The 21,515-nt window shown below is 36.8% G+C and overlaps 1 protein-coding gene across 2 annotated transcripts in view; it reads right to left on the bottom strand.

The window, feature by feature from the left end:
- uxs1 (UDP-glucuronate decarboxylase 1) overlaps window positions 1-21,515 on the bottom strand; it is a 90,962-nt gene that overhangs the window by 27,778 nt on the left and 41,669 nt on the right. For both annotated transcript variants that reach the window (XM_077215285.1, XM_077215286.1), the window contains 3 exons: window positions 19,573-19,677; window positions 17,322-17,381; window positions 6,602-6,723 (listed from right to left, as the gene is read on the bottom strand). In XM_077215285.1, the coding sequence (XP_077071400.1) occupies window positions 6,602-6,723; window positions 17,322-17,381; window positions 19,573-19,677 (287 nt within the window). The remainder of the gene's footprint in view (window positions 1-6,601; window positions 6,724-17,321; window positions 17,382-19,572; window positions 19,678-21,515) is intronic.

The raw sequence follows: 21,515 nt of genomic DNA, 5'->3' as shown, positions 1-21,515 counted from the left end.
AATGTAAAAATAGAGAAAACGGACCAAAAAGAGCTTAGTCCCCAGAGGGTTAAAGGTGACAGATCAGTGTTTTACCAACCTCATTTTTAATACATTTATACATGTGAGGGATAGAGATGAGGCACCAGAGGAGGAAGGAGATTAAACCACATATGAAGTATCTACAGAGTGGATTTCCAAGATAACCACTCCAACAATAAATATCAAGTGCACACATCATTCAATTTGGAGTGTTTGTGGTAATAACACAATGCCGTCAAAGCATATCGCACATGCTTTTGACACATTGTAGCCGCGGCTTTCACTCGACCTGTTGATCAGAATACTACAAATATACTAATCATGATATGCATATTGCAAAATCTTGCAATAATTGGATGATTTCAATACTTCAAAAAGTTATGAAAAGTCTGTTTTAGGTAGCAGGAACTTGGAGTAGTGTGTGTGCACTATCAATGACTTATGCAAGACAATGAACAAGCCGGTGCTCTCATAGTAACCTAGTCTGAGAAGATAAGTTGCTTGCTGTCGACTTGTTAGTGCCAAAAGAATGTGAAACATACAATCAGGGTATCTACCGATCATTTGTGTTTTTTTTCAATTAATATTGCAATCAAAAACATTTGAAAACGGTGCCTTTTTCATGTTTCATTAAAAGAAAAAAGAAAAGAATTCCACATCATTTATTTCAGCTTGATAATGGTCTGCGCTTCACTACAATGTAAATACATTCGCTTCAAGCTGTCCCGAGCGTCAAGCAGCTTTGCCACCCAGATTTTGATAGTTTGTCAGATTAATAAAGCAGGCGATGTGCCAGAGATTTAGGCTAGGGAGTAGTTGTGGAAGCAGATGGGAAGTAAATTAATCTTTATGAGATAAACTAATATTTGACGCATAGGTTGCCAAATTTATGCGTACACAGAAGAAAGACTTGTCTAGGCCCCAGTACGGTTTGTGTCAAGCCATTCGTTTCGTTTGGTTGTTTGATGAGAGAATGTAGTTGCAATGAACGCTTTAAGAATCCTTACAACTGTAGCAGCAGATTACTATTGTTGTTGCGCGGAACTGAGGAACAACTGATGATGGCATGGTTTAATGTTTAGTTATTCCAGCCCATGCAGAGGCTGAATATTCTAAGCTGTTTATTCATTTTCTACCACTGAATGTATAAACTAAAAATCAAGTTGAATTCTTATTTTTTCGGGGAAAAAAAGAAACCATTCATTTTTCTCATATTTGACAGTTTTAATTAACTAGGATGAATCGAATGAGGCATTTATATAGCGCTATCATATGTACTACTGTACACCAAAAGCGGTTTACAATCATATCAGGGGATCTCTCCTCAACCACCACCAGTGTACAGCATCCACTTTGGATGATGCGACGGCAGCAACAGTACAACGGCCCCAGTGAGCTCACCACACACCAGCTATATGTGGAGAGGAGAGAGTGATAGAGCCAATTCAATGGAGGGGGATTATTAGGAGGCCATGATTGGCAAGTGCCAATGGAGGGAATTTGGCCAGGACACCAAGGTTGATTTTTAATGACCACAGAGAGTCAGGACCTCGGTTTTACTTCTCATCCGAAGGAGGAGAAATGTTAATATCAATAAAATAATTTACTACCATCAACTGAAGATGGCACAGTTTTATGTTTGGTTGACCAATCAGTGGAAAGGGGTGTTTAATTCACACCCATGTTGAGATTGAATATTTAAGCTGTTTATCCATTTTTGTTTTATTGTGTTTTCATTTGGTGAATGTGTGATGAAAATGAAAATAAAAACATGACCAAAAAAAAAAAAAGACCTCCATATAATGCATGTTGCTTATATTTTTTTTCAGTTTTTAAATATATTTAAATATAATTTCAATTTCAATTTACACACTCAAAAGCAGTATCATCTTACATACCACATTTCGCATTATTCAACAAATTATCACTTTTTTAAAATATTGTGTAGCCCTAGTGAACAGCATAAGCAATAAGTAGTGCTACCATACCACATGTCCACTGAGCATTAGTATGCAGATAAATATTTGAAGGGATTTATCCATTTAAACTATGTATGCATAACAACTTTGATAAGTATGCTTTTGAAAGTGTGAAAGTAAGAGATTTACCCTTATAAATTTTACTCCAATCACAAATGAGTGTTAATGTGTGGTCAGAGGAGAACGGAGTCTGTCTGCAGTCAGAAAAGAAAAAGGCAATCAGATGAATAGGAAAGTCAACTGCTATTGGATGGAAGGAGGCACAGCAATGTTGCCCTGTGTATCATCACCTTAATCGGGCATGAACAGATGAAGCACTTCTATCAGCCCAATGATTTTGCTTTAAAACGGTGAGAGAAAGATGGACACATAATTATAGAAAGGAGGAATGTAGTGACCCATGGTACCCAATAGTCCAGGAAAGCGGGGGGAAAATTAAATAGCTAGGGGAAGGAGTGGACAGAAATGAGACCAGTCAATTTCTAGGTGTACCTAATCTAAAGTTTACTACAGACTACTAGCTGCTGAAATTGGTTAGACACTTCCTGGTGAAAAGTAATTTAATGCTTTGAAGTACAGCCATGCTGCAATATTCTAATATTGCAGCATGGCTTGCTTCCCACAAATAAAAAAGTTATCTTAAGAGGAATAATCAGATGCAATTTTTCAACAAGACAATTCTCCTGCCCAAACCGTAAAGACAACCAAGAAGTGGCCTGAGAACAAGTCCATTAGGCTGATGTTTTAAGTCCAGATTTGAACCCTATAGTGCATAGCAATCGCATAGTATGAACTGCACTGTATGAATTACACATACAGATTCTTAATAAAGCTATGAAAAATATTTAGTCAAGAATAGTAATTTTCTTTTTCTTTTGTTGTTTGATCAACGACATTGATTAACGTTAGCTTATATTAAGCTTATATTAGGCTGCTGTCACTTTACCTTATGCATTGATCCAATACTTTCACTTTAGACATAACTGACGTGTTTACGTGAATACTCAAAAAGATGGGCATTTTTTGACAAATGTGTTTATTTTACTGTTCAAGTGAAATAAGCCATGAAAGTAAACTGAATTCAGCACTTGTGCTATTGTTAATATTTGGTCTCATATTAAACTGAAACGAGCTGGGAGACATTTTTCAACTACTCGAACTGTTTGAAGCCATTAATATTGAGTGGAACAACACTCACTCTTCTTCCTGTAAAAAGCTGTCTGCAAGTTGGTAAAGGCTATTCCTGTGCAAATCTTTCTAATTTCCTGACCACTGATTTATGATTAAAATGGTTAAGACTATTAAAAGACCGCTAAATATTTTGCCATTTTTGGCTTGGCCTATTTCTTATTTATTTTTTGACCAGGAGTATGTTACACATAAGAAAGAAAGAAATACAGTTTTAAAATGAGAGTGAGTAAATGATGACAATTTTCATTTTTGGGTGAACTATCATTTAAAGTTGTGTTTTATGCAACAAAAAAAAAAAAAATCAGAAAGATGTTTGAACAAAACTGGCCTATTATCCTCAACTTGCATAAAGGGTGGTTAACAGATTATATTTTTAAACAAACAAAATGACAGTTTTAAATAACAGAAAAATTACTTTTACTTTTCTCCACTCAAACAGACTTTATTTTTCTCAAATGTCACTGAATTTCCTTTTTAAAAGATGTCAGTGTCAGATGCCACACGTCACTGATGATATTCAAATCAAACTTGTGAGGCAGCATTTCTCATGTGGTGACATGTAGAGCGACAATATATTGATTGGTGGAACAGTGAATGCGATAAAGACAATCTGAGAGTGACACCAAGTGAAGAAAAACAGATAAAATCAGCTTCAGCAAAGGGTGGTGCCAATCAATCATATCAGAATGTTCAACCAGAAGACACAGGCAAGTCACAATGATCATCTCGCTCTCTGGCTCTCTGTGACAGCTTCATTTGCTGCCTATGTCTCTCAGAGCCCAAAGATATCAACCTTTAGATCATACCAAGGTGTGCAAGACTTCATTTTGTCCTAATTATGAATTTATTTATTATGTTTAGCCCCTAAATGTAAGCATTAGGCAGTTTAATTTTGCATGTAAGGCTAATCCATTTTAAAGGGACACTATATAACTTTTAATTGTTCAAAATGTGCTACATTTATATAATGAGTGAGTATCCATACTCCAGTGTTTTTGTCTTATCCTGCATCACCATGGTATTCTGACTTTATAACATGCAATTCTGACTTTTTAACTTGCAATTTGGAGTTTATAAATAGCAATTCTGGCTTTTATAATTAGCAATTGTGAATTTATATTATTCATATCAGAATTGCGAGATGTAAACACTCAATTGCGAGAAAAAGTCCAAAAAGTCCAAAAATGTTATTTTTGACTCAGTGAATTAAGCTTCCATAAAAGTCTGATGCTCTCACCTTGTGTTGACATTGTGAAAATTCAAGATTTATAATGAAATACCTATATATAAAATGTAATCTGAACATGTTTATATGGCACCTAGAGTATGTGCTTTTTGCTTACGTGTGGTTTAAGTTATTCCTACTTTTTTTGTGAATGTAGAATACATCAACAAAAATAATCAGTGAATCATGATTTTTCTTTTTGTTGAAACATTCATATGTAGACTTCACACAAATATGTGTATATGAACGCTTGCTGAATAACAATAGCCAAAAATGCTGCAAATGGTTCTGCTCACCATTTATGTTTCACATTCAGTTTTTCAGCTAACCGTACTACTGTTGCCAAGCTCACTTATTTTTTTCCACACAAATATTTGTCGGTCCTCCAAGCACCGAAATGCTAGCCCTTTGATGTACAATCAATAGCTGCAATTCTTGTATCATTATTTCAAGTTCTTAGCTTCTTCCTCTGGTAATTGGCTCTTACACAATACGTCTACTTCTATGGTATGCTGCACGGGTAAGAATGCGACAGCAAAGAACAGAGTAGACTAGAATAAGAATGGGATGGCACATTTTTCAGCTCAAACTCCCAGGTGGCTAATTCTCTACATTAATATACACCTAGAGAACAGAGTGAAAAAAAATCAAGAGCAGAAATCCAGTTGTGACTGTTAATCTTGTTAGCTATTTTTAAAATTAATCTTAGCCAAATGTCAAATGTACCTTGTCCTGTTTTTGTTTAGTCAAGTTTTAGTTGGCTGTTTTAGTCACTAAAATGTCACATATTAGTCCTGCTGTGTAATGGTTCAATTAATAATTATAATCCCTAATGCTGGGCGGTATACTGGTGTTTATCTTTGTTATGAGATGAATTTTTAATATACCGCAATACCGGTGTATGTCGCCTTAACAACGATGGGAACGCGACGCGACACTGTTTGAGAGGGGTCGCTTTTCACTGTTGCACCGCTGTATGTGTTACTAAGCGTGATGGTGAAGATGGATAGGTTAAACTATAATTGGTAGCTGTCAAATTATATTACATTGTTTCCCATACATTGGTTCACAATATCAACACAGCCTTTTGGAAAATCTATTTGTGGTTGGCATTAACATCGTTGAATAAACATGAGCACTGCACGTTTCAAAGTCAAAACGCGGCGCGGGTGTTTTTATATGAATGTATCTGAAGTGAACTGATGGTCTTTAGAAAAAGTTTTGATGTTATTTCGATTGAATCTTTCTTTATCTTCAGTTTCCAGATAAAGCAGCGTTTATGAGCGCTGCGCTGCTTTGTGTACTGCCGGTACCGGGGAAAACGCTGTATCTGTCTAAAGCGCCTCCTGGAGGGCACCTCCTCGTTGCAAACAGCCTCGCAAACCTAGTGTGGATTGTTTTCTACAATATTCACTCATGGCAGTAAAATGGGGCATTCTAAGTCAATCTACTGCAGTATTTCCTATCTCTGTCAGTCAGAAAATGTGGTTAACACCCAGTCATGCTTAAAAAAAATCATACCTGGACAGTATGATTTTTGGTCATACTGTCCAGCACTAGTAATTCCAATGATTCCAAATGACATTAATGTTTTTTTATATTTATAAAAAAACAACAGCAAAAAAGTCTATTCTCACACAGAGTAAGTGCATTTATTTAGCAACCACAGTTGAAAACAACATAGTTCCATGTTTGGATTTATTACAGTTCATCGCTGAGAAGGTTTGATCGCAGGTTTAGTTGCGGCTCGTGAAGGAACACAGACTGACTGAATGAAACTTTAATTTAAGCAGAATATCTCAAATGAGAATCACTGAACTCCAGTTGGTTTGTTGATGTCTTGTGTGCGCATGGATGACAGATTGCAATGATTAAGTAAAACATTGGGCAGAAAAAGTAAAAGAAATGCTCTGATTGGGTAATTTAAACTCTATAATTTAAATTTGGAAGCATGAAAAGAAAGCTCGTAGAGCTTCAATATATTGTCGACAAAAACAAAGAGTTTTTGCTAAGGTTTTTCTTTTTCAACTACATTTTAGCCTTGTCTTTTTTCCATCAAATGCTTTGCATGCTCATATAGTCACAGACATAGTTTAATGACCTTGGTGTCGTTTCGTCATTGTCTTGTCTTAGTCATGGAAAAAGGTTGTTGATTATTTTTCCCCCCCCTCAATTTCACTCCTACCTGTTTCATGTAGGCATAGCACATCGTCTCAGCAACACGCTTTCCCTCATCATAACAGGCCCGGGGACCAATAGGGTTCACATGACCCCAGTACTCCTCATTCTGGGGGTGCACCTCTGGGTCTAGCAGATGACACAAACACAGAAATATGATATATGATACACCGCTCTATGGATGGAATATATAACACAAATATTTAAAATTGTAAAACAAGAGGGAGAACAATAAGTGATGAAATTGAAATATAAACTAGAAAAATATAAATCCTTCACACTTCAAGTTTGCATCATCACAAAAACATTTTGACCAAAATGTTGCTCATTAAAAATAGTTTTGTGATGATGCAAACTTGAGTAGTGTGCTGGATATACGTTTAACCCTCTGGTATTGTTCAGTTTGGAGTCACACTTGTAACTGAAATGTAACTTACTTTATTTTTGGTAAAAACAATTTAATATATATTTGTTCAGTATTTTTTTTTATTTTGTATTTTAAATGAAGTGCAGGTCACTAATTAATATTTATGCAATAATTATCTTCCATCTTTCCCAGTGAAAATAATGGGGTTTTCTTTCTATTTTTTATTATTATTTTCAATTAAAGCCGTATGCTAAAATACAGACAAGGCCTTAAAAATCCAAATTTTGAAGGCAGAAAAGTAAAAAACTTTTCTGGTGGGAGTGGTGGGAGTAAAAAAATATAAAACATCTGTAACGCCATGGTGTAACCACTAGTTTCCTATATAGCTCTATATCAATTATTTATTTGTTTTAACACATAAAACTTGATTTTATTAGTGGAATTGGACATATATTTAGACATTACCAAAGACTACTTTTTGTCGAGGTCCAGATATTTTTTTGTTTGAAATGTGGATTTGACGTGTCAGTTTTTTCGTTAATTTTACTATAGTCAAACCTGAACACAGAGAAAGACATTTTGTTACACATAACATCAAAATGCAATAAAATGTACAAAATTAAAAAGGAATTCTTTATCTTTAATCAATCTGAGTCTGATCTGATTTCAACCTCTTATTTGAGTCTTCCGGCTCAATGTGTCCATTTTGCACTTGATATTTTAGAGTGTCACCTCTTCACTGCTGTGGCCACCCAAATTGCTCCTTTTTTCATATTTTTTGTATTTCCCATTAATTTCCTATACAACCCAAGTGTGATTTTTTAACGCCCATTTAGCCTTTTTTTTTATTAATTCCACAAAGAAATGTTGTGCTCACATAGCAACTGCAGCAAAAGTCACTGATTTGCATACCATTCCAATGAAGTAGAACTAAAAAGATTAAAAAAGTTGCATAATACATAGTGTGATACATCTGAAAAATATATTTAAATGTACATTTCTGGGTTAAGAAACCTTTTACAAACAATTTTAATTTTTTTATAAACATTTGTTTGGCCATAGAACAATCCACAAATTTAAAAAAAGAGGTTTAAAACATTTGATCTAGGTCAGACTAACATTCAAACTTAATGCTGATGATCAATTGACCAAATAAAGTGAGAGCTACGTCATGCTCTCAAGCTAGATAATTGCAAGTACTTCTAAAGAACTGAAGACCTCTTATTTCTCTTTCCCTCTGATGTGGCTTTTAAAGACACTACAATCAAAATTACTGAGATTATGTCAGACTAATGCCCATGGTGATTGCTGTGAAACAGCCTCTTAGATCAGATTGCTGTTAGGGGTGCGCCGATCAGATACTCAGTATCGGTATTGCTCCGATACTACCAACTTTTGCCGAATCGGGTATCGGACAGACGAGACCATCCAAAACTGATATTGTGCGCATGTTATTGTTATACATCATAAAAGGCACAAAAACATTATAAAGCACCATAATGTTTTCGTGTACTATATTCTAAGTTTTCTGAAGCCATTCCATATAGTTTAATGTGAGGTACAGATTTAAGTTGTTAAATTCATCTTCACCTAAGTGCTTCCCTCCGCTACGGCTGTCAGTCATTCTCCATTCGGCACTCAAACAGCGCGTCACGCTCGGTTACGACAGTCAACACGATGAATCTCTCTCCAAGATGATTCAATGTTCCTATTATTATTAAACTGTAGATCTGTAGATAAAGGTCTATGGCAGGGGTCGGCAACCTATTTGTCATAAAGTGCCATTTTTAAGTTTCCGAGTTCATCACTGTGCCATAAGGTGTCAGTTGGATAACTTGTTTGCGCTGATGCGCAGTGGTCTGTTAGAGCTGCACGCTTTCATTGACTTGTGCAGTTTAATACTCACACTTGATATTAATAACTCCTAACATAATAAAACAAGCTGTTACTACAAGGAATTCTTACATCAATATGTAGATCTGTATATAGGTGGGAGGTATGCTAGTTTATCTGAATGAAATACATACACCCCTCTCGCGCTTGCTTGCGTGCCAGCGATTAACCCTCCGCTTGCCTTAGGTTGCCGACCCCTGGTCTATGGTTTTGCATAAAAGGACTCTATCTTGCTGGAGTTTCACATGTTACTTTCTCCCGGGTGTCTGTTAGATCACAACACTGAGTAGAGAGTAGAGAGCGATATAATTGTTCTTCACACGCACATTAACTGAAATTTAAAACTGTTAAAAGGCTCAAACTATTGATCAAATAAATGAATAAATGTATATCCTCCCTTTCGGCTTTGAACTTTTCAATGCGAAGCACTGCGCGCCTTGACTCCATGTTGCTTCAAACACATCATTTGAATTGCCGCTCTGAATTGGAGCCTTTCATATTACAATAATTTTGCGGAATGGCAGTTTATTGATAGCCTTAGTTGTTCTGTCCTATCTATCATATGTTGCTTTAAAAGAAATTTTTAAGCTGTAGTATTTCTGAAGAATCTTCCACACCGCACACCAAGTCAGCGCTTTGTGCTTGTAACAAAGAGTTACAAGCTAGAGAGGAAGAGTGGGGGATTGGAGTTGTTGTTTGGAGTCTTCGTTCCAAAACTCCTGAGATTGTCCTTGGTTCTTTGTGAGAGAGTCTTCTCTCTCCTGCATGAGCCCATATCTGGTTGGATCAAGGCCTGCTGGGCCCTGGGGCCCGCGTGGAGGGTATCCCCGGTATCACCAGAAACAGTGTTGCGGCTGGATGAAAGAACTAAGAGAGGGAGGTCACATGTGGACTATCTCTAATAAAGCCTGAGAAAGATCCAACCCCTAAGGGTTGACTGGACCAATAAGCAAGGTGAAATGTCCGAGTGGGAAGGTTGCTTTAGTTAATTTACGAGTCTTTGTCCCAAGCGTGGTTATACCTTCATTAATGTTCAGATAGCTATAACACATCCACATTGCATTCTAGAAGAAGGTGATGTACATCAAAGTGTGAGTCATTAAATGAGGATTAATTAGGTAGGAGGCATGATACAGGTGAGGTTACATTGATCGTTAGTTGGTTGTATACCAGGATACATACCATAATATATACCTAATAGTACACGAGACAGTAAACCATTTACACTGTTTCTTTCACAGTTTTATGCATGTTCATTTATAGATCAGTTAGTCCATGATTAATGCAGCAAAGTCTGTTTTAAAGAGGGTTTCTGTCTTCCATTGTCTCTCTCTTGTGCACGTGGCCACATTCCTGTGGAGGTTGTAAAATCTCCTTATCAGCCCTGTAACAAGACACTGTTTCTGCCCTTGTGTTCGTTCATTTGGGCTGTTAGTTTTGGAGTTTCATAAACCTTTGTATATAATTAATAATTAGTGTGTGTCTGATTGGTCCATACCCTACACTGCAGTTACCGACATTAATTTTGGTAGCTATTTTATATGTAGTCTTTAGACAAAAAATGTAATTATAATTTTTCTCTATAGGCCAATTCAATTAAGCTTATGAGAAATTTGAATCAAGGAACAGGCTGTATTGACATTGCACTCTTCAGCATTAGCTCTTGTGCAATTCTACATATCCCGTTTCCTTAGTTCAGTGGTTCTGCTATTTTTTAGAGTGCTGTACCCCCTCTCTTCCACTTAGACTGTAGTCACACCTTTTCCATTGAGGGATAATATTTGCCCCCTTTAATCAATTTTTCCAGTTCATTTTTTACCTTTATAAATAACTTTATAAAATAAATAATGCTTTGAATAAAACAATGTTCAATAAATATGCAATGATGGTAAAAACGAAGTGATTAAAATCACCAGTAGGTGGCAGCAAGCCACTGTCTTTATGAGTGAGTCATTCATTCCATTCAGTAACGAGTGGCTGTAAGCAAGTGGCTGTATTTATGAACGGGTCATTGAATCTCAAGATTCCTTCAAAGCCACAGATTCATTCACGAATCACCACTGTTGCTGCAGTTCTGCTGTGGCTATCGTTGCAAAATAAGCAATGAGCTTATTTTGCTTATTGCTTTTCGAGCAATAAGCCTACTGACAATACGGTTTTAAATGTAGTACATCACTTAATGTTACCCTTTTGTTTGTTGAACTGTTGTATAAAATCAATGTCACATTTGAAATTGTTTGGATATTCGGGAAACATTCCATTCTTGCTCGTATAATATGATCAACATTAAAAACACTGCTGGATATCAGCCTGTATTTTGTTCGCTGATTTATTCGCACAAACAGCGCAAGCGGCTCGTGAATGAATGACACTAAGTAGAGAATCTCAAATGAAAATCGCTGAACTCCAGCTTTCTTGTCTGTGTTTTCAGATCATCCGCGCTTCTTCAGCAGTGTAGAGAGCGTGTGCGGATTGTAGCCAGATACTATTGAAAAGACCAGGTGGAAAACGTGTTCTTTTAACAAAAAAGCTCTGATGGGGGTTTAAATGACTGAAATCTGGCAACCGTAAGCATGAATGCTCGTAAAAACAGCCTGTAATGTGTTGTCGTCTCCTTTATTTGACAAAAACAAGTGGTTTTGGTTAAGTTTATTTTTTTTAAACACATTTCAGTCTCGTCTTTTTTCGTCAACGATATTGCATGTGTTGATATAGTCACAGTTATTGTTTAATGACATGGTGTCGTCTCTCATCATCTTGTCTTAGTCAGGGAAAGAAAGGTCGTCAACGAACATTTTCATCATAGTTTTCGTAAACAAAATTAACTCTGCTCCACTGGGTTTTCACCCTTCGAGCTTCTTTACGGATGTCAGCCCCGTGGGGTACTGGATGTCCTGAGAGAAACTTGGGAGGAAAGAGATTCGGATAGCAGAAACGAAATTCAGCGAAATTCAATGTCATGGACCATTAAAAAAACTAAACTCCACACGTTGGGGCGGCTCTCTATGGAGAATTTGTTACAGGCCTAGACTAAACAAACCCCGTTGTACAACAGGGGAACCAGACTGTGAGAATTTTCACCGGGAAAGTACTTGTATTGCTCCCTACGTTCAGTTCTAAATTATTAGCTAAGTGGCAAGCCTTTTGAGGTCACACAGTGAGTGGGAGATCTGACTTATGAGGTGCGGGGCTCGTCAGATCTACCACCTCAATCTTCTAAAAAAAAATGGACGGCAGTGAGCAGGAGAGGAGGATCTCGGGCCAGAAGTGAGCACCAAAATTCTCTCGCTCTGGCCCCAGGTGGAGATCACCCCTTGCCCTCGCAGCACACTGATGTGGACAGGGTGCAAGCAGAATTTGCAGACATGTTCTCGCCCCTGCCCGGTCGAACAAATCTTATTCAGCACCATATTGAGACAGAGCCGAGGCGTGATAATTCACAGCTGGGTGTATCGGTTACATGAGCACAAAAAAAAGGTGGTTCAGATGGAATTAGAGGCGATGCTGGACATGGTCGTAATAGAGTTGTCGCACAGTGATTGGGCGAGCCCGATAGTTTTAGTGCCTAAAACGGACAGCCCGGTTCGGTTCTGTGTTGACTATCGCAAGGTGAATGCTGTGTTTCCAAAGAAAAAACAGTCTTCACAACGTCGTTCAGATTGCACTAATTTATTACACTTCCTTTCGGGTTGTTTGGGGCACCGGGCACGTTTCACCGCAACATGGATCGAATTCTCTGTCCGCATATGCCGCTAGCATAAAGACTGGCAGCGTCATATGGGGCATCTGCGTGCTGTTCTGAGGGCGCTGAGAGAGGCCGGACTAACGGCCAACCAGAAGAAGTGTGCGGTTGGGTGTGTGGAGGTTTGGTATCTGAGTTTCCACTTGGGTCAAGGACAGGTGTGTTCCCAAATTAGTAAGATGGCAGCAGTTGCAACCTGTCCTAGACCCAAAACCAAAAAGGAGGTGATATTACAGAAGGTTTGTGCCTAATTATTCGGACCTCACCAGGCCGCTGACTGATCTCACTAAAAAGGAAGTCCTTTGGTCCGGTGGAGGGAGGCAAGTAAGTGGGTCAAGTACCATACACTTGTGTCTCGTAGCAGTAATTGGAGTGAAAGGAGTGGATACAAGCCACCTGGCATGGGAGAGAGAAGCTGTGGACTCTGTGTGTATGTGGAATGCTCAGGAGAGCTGCCTGTGAACTAAATTGGACTGAGTTGGAGTTGGAGAGAGCGCTGTGAGTGTGAGTGTGACTTTTGTGTGGAAGTTTGAATTATCAAAATAAAACACACAAGTCCATACTTTGAACATTGTTACAGTGAATTTCCAATAATCCAGCTGTTTTACGGAGTGACTCTGACTGACTGCGAAACCTTGAAAACAAAAAGTAGACGATCCAACTTTCTGCTTTCAGAGGGGATAAACTGGGCACAATTTTAAAGGCCCGTTCACACCAAGAACAATATAAAGATATCAACTATAAAGATAGTTCTTACGGTAACTATATTAGCATCCACACTAAAGGATGATAACATTTTGTTTATTATAAGCGAGTACTGCAGTTATGTCATCTGCCACTTTAAAAGCTCTTTAACGTCTGATAGATTCTAATTGGCAGTCAATGCTTTAATTGTTTGTCAACTTGGAAAAAAATGGTTTTTAATGTGATTCCAATGATATCATTTTCTATTTTCAAATAATTAAAATGATGATTACAATTTTACAGTTACAGTTATCATAGTTAATCACATCATTGATCACATCTCACCCTTAACACAGAGTAGACAGAGATGTCATGATGGGCAAAGATACAAATAATCAGAAAAATAATATTTGGTCAGTCTGCAGTTTTGGAGGAAACCCAGTGGTAAAAGCGCTGTGATCCATTACCAAGCTTGGTACTGAACATCCTTGGACACAACTGTAAAGATTAAAAAACTAAGCACTGCAATAATCTAAAATAAGACTGGGAAAACTGCAAACAAATTTGTCCAGATCAAACTGAAAGGTAATTGTTATGTGTCAAAATACACTGAGTTTCGGAGCCATTACAGCAGTAGTTATTGATGAAGCTGTATAGATTAAGAAATTATATTGCCAATTTTGGTCGATCATTTACTTTTACTACTTTTACATTTACTTAAATTATTTTTAATGATCAGTCTGTACATGTAAAGTTATTTAATATTATAATTGTTTACATTCAAATTATATAAACCCCCTTAATAAAGTATGTTTATGTTCTCAAACCAATTGTGCCATTCAGAGTAAAAGAGTGGTTCTTGGATTTCAATGCAATTCAGTGTTCTTGGTTCATGAAAAAGCAGATTTTTGAAGGTTTGAGCAATAGCTAGGGTGAAAGCAGGATCAATTTTTTTGCACATTCAAACAAACAATCCTTTAAAGCAGCCATCAAGATGAATAGTAACTCTTAAGCAGTTTGAAGGCAATCAATAGCACAACAAATTATTTGATGGCATTGCCACTTTCTAGTGATGATGGTTTATTTTCTTGCATGTAATAAATGGCATTAGCAAGATAGCAACAAAAAAAAAACAAAACAAAAAAACAGCATGACAAACAAACAAAACATTAACTGCACATAACCAATTACTACGGCTGGGTTGAAAATAAATGATTCTCATTTTGATAAACCAATATTGATTCTTAAATCCCAAGAATCAATCTATTAGTCTATGATTTTTTCAGATGATCAAAACAACAGATCTGAACAAAACTTAACTAATTTATAGCGTGCCAATAAAATAATCACCACAAGCTTTGTGCTGTGATAAATTGTCTCATATCATAGTTTAATATGATACCTGTCTCAGCTTTCACATTTTGTCAGTTTTATTACAAGTTTTAAACAATAAATACCACTTTTGCACTCTTTAATGTTGCGTGACAGATCTGTCATTTGACAGTTATAACAGCACTGTTTAAGGCGAGACATGACAGGCAAAAACATCGTTTTTTTTTTCATTGTTCAATTTTGAGATTTTGGGCTATTTGTCTTCAATAACAGTCTTCTTTCAGACTTGTGCTGAAAAAAAGTCCAAAATACACATTTAGATCTTTATTTTACTACACTTTGTCTGTTTGCGTGTGTAGATTTCACATAAATCCATCAAAAGTTGGCGTTCTAAATCATCCTGCTATTCCGCGATCGCTGTCTGCACCGTCATCACACAGCGTTAGAAAGCTCTCTCTCTCCTTTACAACGCTATCTGATCCAAATATGGTCATTTTACTGTTTATCAGCAACCAATCTTGAAAGTAAAACCAGCAATTTAACTCGAAATGCGCATCTCACTGGCTGATGCCAATTTCTGACAACGTGATTCGTTCAGAATGTGACGCGCTCTGACATTATATACATGCATCACATAATACTATACTTTACACGCTATATATACAAAACAATTACATTAAACAACACATTTCAGTTTTTGTATAATATAATTACTATATAATACTTAACAAATCTGTAATTGTGGGATCCTAAAGTGGTTGTGAGTTCCTCAGGCAGAAACATATTCACCTGTGTGATGGACTGTTGATCTGTTGTTTTGATGTGTTGAAGTGTTGTTTTGGATGTTATGATCAGTGATGGATGAAGCAATAATGAGTTTTGGATGTTAAACAGTGAGATACATTGATTTTACTTGAACCTAAAGCATATTTTGTCTGTAATTCATGGCTTTCAATAGAAATTAGTGGAATTTTGCCATACAAATCTTTAAAGGCCGTTTTCTCAAAATGAGTTTTTTTCTCACACTCCTAGTGACGATTTTCCACTTCTGTAGCACCAACATACACCAAACTTTACAGTCCTATTCCTAACTATATTGTGATGGTTTGTTCAGAGGGATTTGTTGATATTTAATTTTTGGCCTGATTTATATGACATTTTATGCCTAAAAATAGGGCGGAAATCAATTTAAGACTATTGGCAGTATTTTCTGATTTACAGGGTAACAAAAGGAGATATTCATAATCCCCTCTGAAAATGTCTTTTTATTGAATATATCAACAAAATGCAACAATAATTTTGAACCTTGTTTTTTTCATCTTCAATAAAACGTCACTTCAAAATATAGGCAAATTAGCACATATTTAATTAGCTATAGCCTGATTAGCATATTTTAACAAAAGATTATAAAAAACTTGCAATACATTTTTTTCTCCAATTCATGCGAGTAATCAACTGGTAAAGTTTCATGGTGATATCTGTAAGTTAAAATTTTGACCCTATTCACCTGTAGTGTCTCGCCTTAAATATTTATTTAAAAAAAAATACTAATTGGAGAAAAAAACAATTGTTATATATATATATATATATATATATATATATATATATATATATAAATTATTATAAAAACTGCCTTTTTTGTGCAATTAAAATGTATACAAATTTGAATACATTTAAAAATTTACCTTTAATATAGTAATTTACCAACTGACAAGGAGACCTAAATAGTTTACAGCATTAGTTAAAAGAGATTTACTTCTTTGAGAAAAATGTTACTGTACCTGATATACAGTATATATGCAAATGAACTGATCCAACTGATATTGGAATTAAATCAAAAGCTTGTGAAACAAAAATTGAATCGAATCATGGCATTTGTGTCAATGCCTAGCCCCATTAATTACTGGTAAGCTTTATTTATCTCTTGGATAGAGATTCCTAATTCCCATTCAACCATCAAAATGCTGAAGATCAATTGCAGTTTCCTATCAGTTGTTCAAAAAAAAAGTAAATATACTAATTTCAAAGAGATGTGGGATCACACAGAGAAGGAGTGTGTGAAATGGGTCACGTTAGGTAATCTGGTAAACAGGTTTGCCATTTCAGGCGCCACAACCTCTCAGCAGTGTAATTATTGCTTAAGGGGAACTGTCTAATTAATTGACATTGCCATAATATTTCAATTCCTTTTAGGACAAATAATTTGTGTTGTGACAATTCAAGATGAACTCAAAGCAGCTTCCACTACATCACTTCTATCACCATGCTTCACAACTGGGATCGGGTTCTTTATTATAACATAAAACAGCCATAGAATCCTACATTTACCAAAATCTTTTCAAATCCCAGACTCATGCACTCTCAAACTGCCTGAAGCACTTCATCCCTGTCTCTTCTAGACTTTGATCTCAACTCACTAAAGCCATATACCTAAAGTGCTAAAACTACTTGACTACAGGTCTCTGATGCCTACAACCAGGTTCACACAGATTTAGTTCTGTCAGTGTCTGATATTTTAGGTCGATGTTCTGCAATGTGCCTACTTCTACATCAAACATCTAATGAAAAAAAAACAATAGGAGAACAGCAATTGATGTGTAAGTGTGTTTATGAGAGATATAAATAATATGTTATTATATAATATCTGTATTATATAATGTCCCCTTCCCATCACTGTAAGCATTGGAATGGAGACATAGGTACACATACCTCCATACACTTCCGAAGTGGAGGCAAGAAGCAGGCGAGCTCCGACTCGCTTGGCCAATCCTGTGGACAGAGAGAGACATGAACAAATCAGTTAAATTGTATCTAACCAGATAGAGTCTGCCTCATCAATCAATATGTGACTCCCATTGGGTGAGTCAGAAACAACCAAACCAGACATCAATCAGAAAAAGGCTGCAAGGAAAAAGCAAAGACCCTCCCGATCAGGATATCAGCCAGAGAAAAATAACATTCAACAATTTCACTTCTTTCACAGCTTAATGTATGAATTGAGGTGTTAAATTCTCATTATTTTTTTAAAACAAAAAACAAAAAAACATTTAGATGACAAAATACAAAGCATCATAAAATAAGAAAGAAATATAAATAAAGAAGTAAAATAAATAAATAAAAGAAAAATACATTAAAGTAGGCCTAAATAATAAATAAAGAAATAAAAGAGGCTCAGTAGCTTCTGAAGCATGAAGTCAAGCAAGTAGTAGCAGTTGTTGTTGCTGTTAGCCTACTGATTTAGCGCGTCTGACTAGTCGACATGTGGGGTGATGACATCATCGCTTCACAAAATATACGGATAGGCCGTACACACGAAGACGCAAGGGTGTCGTTCTCAGATTTATCCACCCTGGGACCCGGTTTCAAAAAATAGCGGTTTCAGTCTCCCAAAATGCCGGATCCGTCTGGACGAAACGCCAATCCGATAAAAAATGTGTACGTATACAGCTAAACGCGTCTCCGTGTGGACAGGGCCTAAGTTCGGTAAAACCGGCGCGTGACTAACGTGAAACCAGACTTCATTCGCCCCAATGAAAAGCATATTTACACTGTCTGAATCGGACTGTGTCGGAGATGTTAGCGTGTCTCTAATAAGATCGAATCGATCTGATTGATCACAAACATGGTCCCTGCACGATCTAATGTGTAGCGTCTTATTAACTCAGTGACATGCATTGTGTGCAACATTTCTTCTCCCTCTTCACGTTTTGTCCATTTTCTCGGCTGCTAAAGAAACTCTTAAGCCTCTTAAAAGTCCTTGTCCATACTCAACCCATAAAAGGTCTTAAGGTCCAAAATTGTTTGAAGATGGAAACACCCACATTTCAGATGGTGGATGCCAATTGTGAATGTCTTATGACAGCAGGCATTGGAATTGCAAACAGCTGTAACTATGGAGATAAAATGACCCTTGATTCAGTCACTTATGGCAGATACCCTTTTCCATGACACACACACACAAAACATGGCTTTGCACTATCCCCTAAAACCTGCTGGTCTTGAACCAGAAACCACTAATGTCATTCCACCAACGTTTCAAAAGTTCACAATAACTTTGTAAAAGTAGTACATATTGTGGCGAACAGGACGAGGCAGAGCGACGTGAGAGAACGGCGCGAGGCCAGTGGTGCGAGTGTTAATGAGCAACACCTGTGAGGCACACCGGTCTCGCTTCTCTCACGGAGGAGCAGAAGCATAAAGGAGGAGCGACGACGTGAATGATCGAGAGAGGAACAGGCCTGTGTTTTGTTTGTGTTTGGTTTTTATTTTGGGTATCCAGCAGTCATCCGCGAGGGGCTGCTGGCGGTTCCTATTATGTTTATTTTGGTAGCCAGCAGTCGTCCTGCTGGCGGTTCTTTTTGGTTTGTGTTTGTTTTATTTTAATGAAGTATTTGAATGTTCGCCGGTTCTCGCCTCCTTCTTCCCTGAACTTTGCTACACATATAAATTGAGAAGTTTAAATCAAAGAGGCACAATCACTTTATATGAAGAACAGATTTATTTACATCTTAACATTAATCAACACACATAAACATAGAACATAAAATACTGAAAACGGAAGCTCAAATGTGCTTGCTTGACTTTCAAGAACCGATGAGGTTTGTTATCCCAAGTCACACAAGCATTTCTTGAGCATCTAGAAAGTACGGCTGATATTTGATATGCTCTATGCATGTACATTAATCCACGTTTATATGTGAATAAAACCCTGAATTCAATATTTTCGTCAGAATTGAATTAAGCACCTCTATTTCATATGGATTACGTATGATATAAATCATGGACATTTTAAAGTGCATTAATTTTGGTGGAATGGACTATCAGTGGAGGGACATAAATCTCTCCGATTTTATTAAAATATCTTGTGTTTTGAAGATGAACAAAAGTCTTCTGTGTGTGGAATGACATGAGGGTGTTTTGTTTACTGATGACAGAATTTTTATTTTTGGGTAATACTCACCTAGCATGTTGAGAGTACCAATAGTATTCGTTTTCAGTGTCTTGATAGGGTTGTACATGTAGTTGGGTGGCGATGCAGGCGAGGCCAAATGATATATCTGGTCAACTGAAAAAGAGGGGTTAAAAAACGAAGTTGAAAAGTGAGAGGGGAACTGTTTATAGAGCGATTTTCCATTTAGAACCAATCCTCTTGCCAGAGGACAGATTGAACAGATAAAAATCAAACACACACTTCCATTTACACCAATATAAACATCATCCAACTGTACAATGATTACAGATACTGAATATGGCCTAAAGCTAATCCAAAACCACAGCCCTAATAGATGGTAACCATCTGCCCGTTCTTATGCCCAAACAAATGAGCTGTCTTGTTAATGCAAATTATTATTTAAATAGGGTTTTATGGCTAAATACTTAATCAGTCTTTGAATCTATAATTAGGAACCACATTTTTTAAATGTACTTTCCAAGAGAAACTTATGAGTACTCAGCCATTGGACCAATGCCACAAATATGAAGGCTTACTGCAACTCAAACTGGATGCATCATCCTTTGGCACACACACAGACATGGCAGAAAGGTCATTCTCATTACCATTAGTCAATGTTCTGTCTACTATATGCAATCTGATGTCAAACAGACCAGGCATAGGCAAGTCAATATAATGGATGCAGAACATATAAACAGATAAGTTCTCATTCAACCTCCCCAAACTTAAATGTAGCGATAGGAAGGGATCAGTTTTAGAGGGCTGAGGAAGGAGATGAGTCAAAAGAGAAGCTGACTGAGGCTCAAAAGGAATGAAAAATCAAAGAGTAGAGGGACACTTGTCCTATGGTTTAGTTGGCATGGAGGAATGGTGCAAGAGTCCTTTAAGGTCAACCCCAGGAGTCTTCAAACTGTTTCAGGCCAAGGACTCATTGGTAAATGGAGAGATGTGTTTACAAACTTTATAACATTGAGTGTTCCCATTTTTAGCCTGGCCTATGATAACATGCGTGTAGTACCATCTTAATGTATTAACATACTTTATTATGTTTACTTTAGAATTACAAAGCCATTAAAGTAATCATTAATAATAGGCGATAATCCTGTACATTACATTTAATGAGACAATAAACATTTAGTTAAACATTAGCCTCTTTAGCTTTGTTGAAGTTTGAAAGTGAACTACAACAATTAGTTTGAGATTAAACAACATTTTTTTTTTGTTTAAAATTAGATCAGATATCTAGATATCAGATAATTCAGATATTTAACCACTGATCAGGCACTCTGTCAGGAAAGGAGCCAGAGATTTGGCCACCCCGCTCACGACTGCTGTTTCTTTTTTTTATCTTGACCAGAATTGAGTTTATGTAGACATAGAGCCGTCTCTATACAACCACAACACAGGGAGACTTTTCAGGGTCGCACGCAAACTTTGCCTCAGTGTCAGGCACAAATCAAACAAGAGCGTGAAAAAACAAAACAAAAGTGCCGAAGAAGACTCAGCATCCCCCACCGAACAGTAGACATACCAAATCCCTGAACAGTTGTGTAAATACAACATGATTAAAACTGGAGATGATTAAATTAGCCTCAAAACTTAAAAAAAATGCAAGTATTGTTATATATACGTCACATTTATGAACATCGCCTCAAATGTATACTGCTATGTGAGCTCACAATATAAGGCACTAATTAAATGTCATTTTTATCTGTAATTTAATGCAGAAATAAATGGGAGTCCTGTTCATTTGTAATTGAAAACAGACGGCACTTGATCTATTGCACCAGTACTTCAATTACAATTAAGTACAAATATGTTCAGTTGGGTTGAAGGCACTAAAACCATCCAGTACTTTATAGTCAAACAATATTTTTTATGTTTGATTAATGAACATTTCTGTGCCACCCCACCTAGACAGGTTGCTGGCCCCTGCTTGGCCACCCCGCCAC

The sequence above is a fragment of the Siphateles boraxobius genome, unplaced genomic scaffold, assembly GCF_051911475.1.
Source record: "Siphateles boraxobius isolate OS27281-9 unplaced genomic scaffold, OSU_SipBor_1 7, whole genome shotgun sequence".
In the NCBI taxonomy this organism is placed as follows: Eukaryota; Metazoa; Chordata; class Actinopteri; order Cypriniformes; family Leuciscidae; genus Siphateles; species Siphateles boraxobius.
The sequence above is the reverse complement of the archived record's forward strand: the minus strand, read 5'-3'. Positions and strand labels throughout refer to the sequence as shown.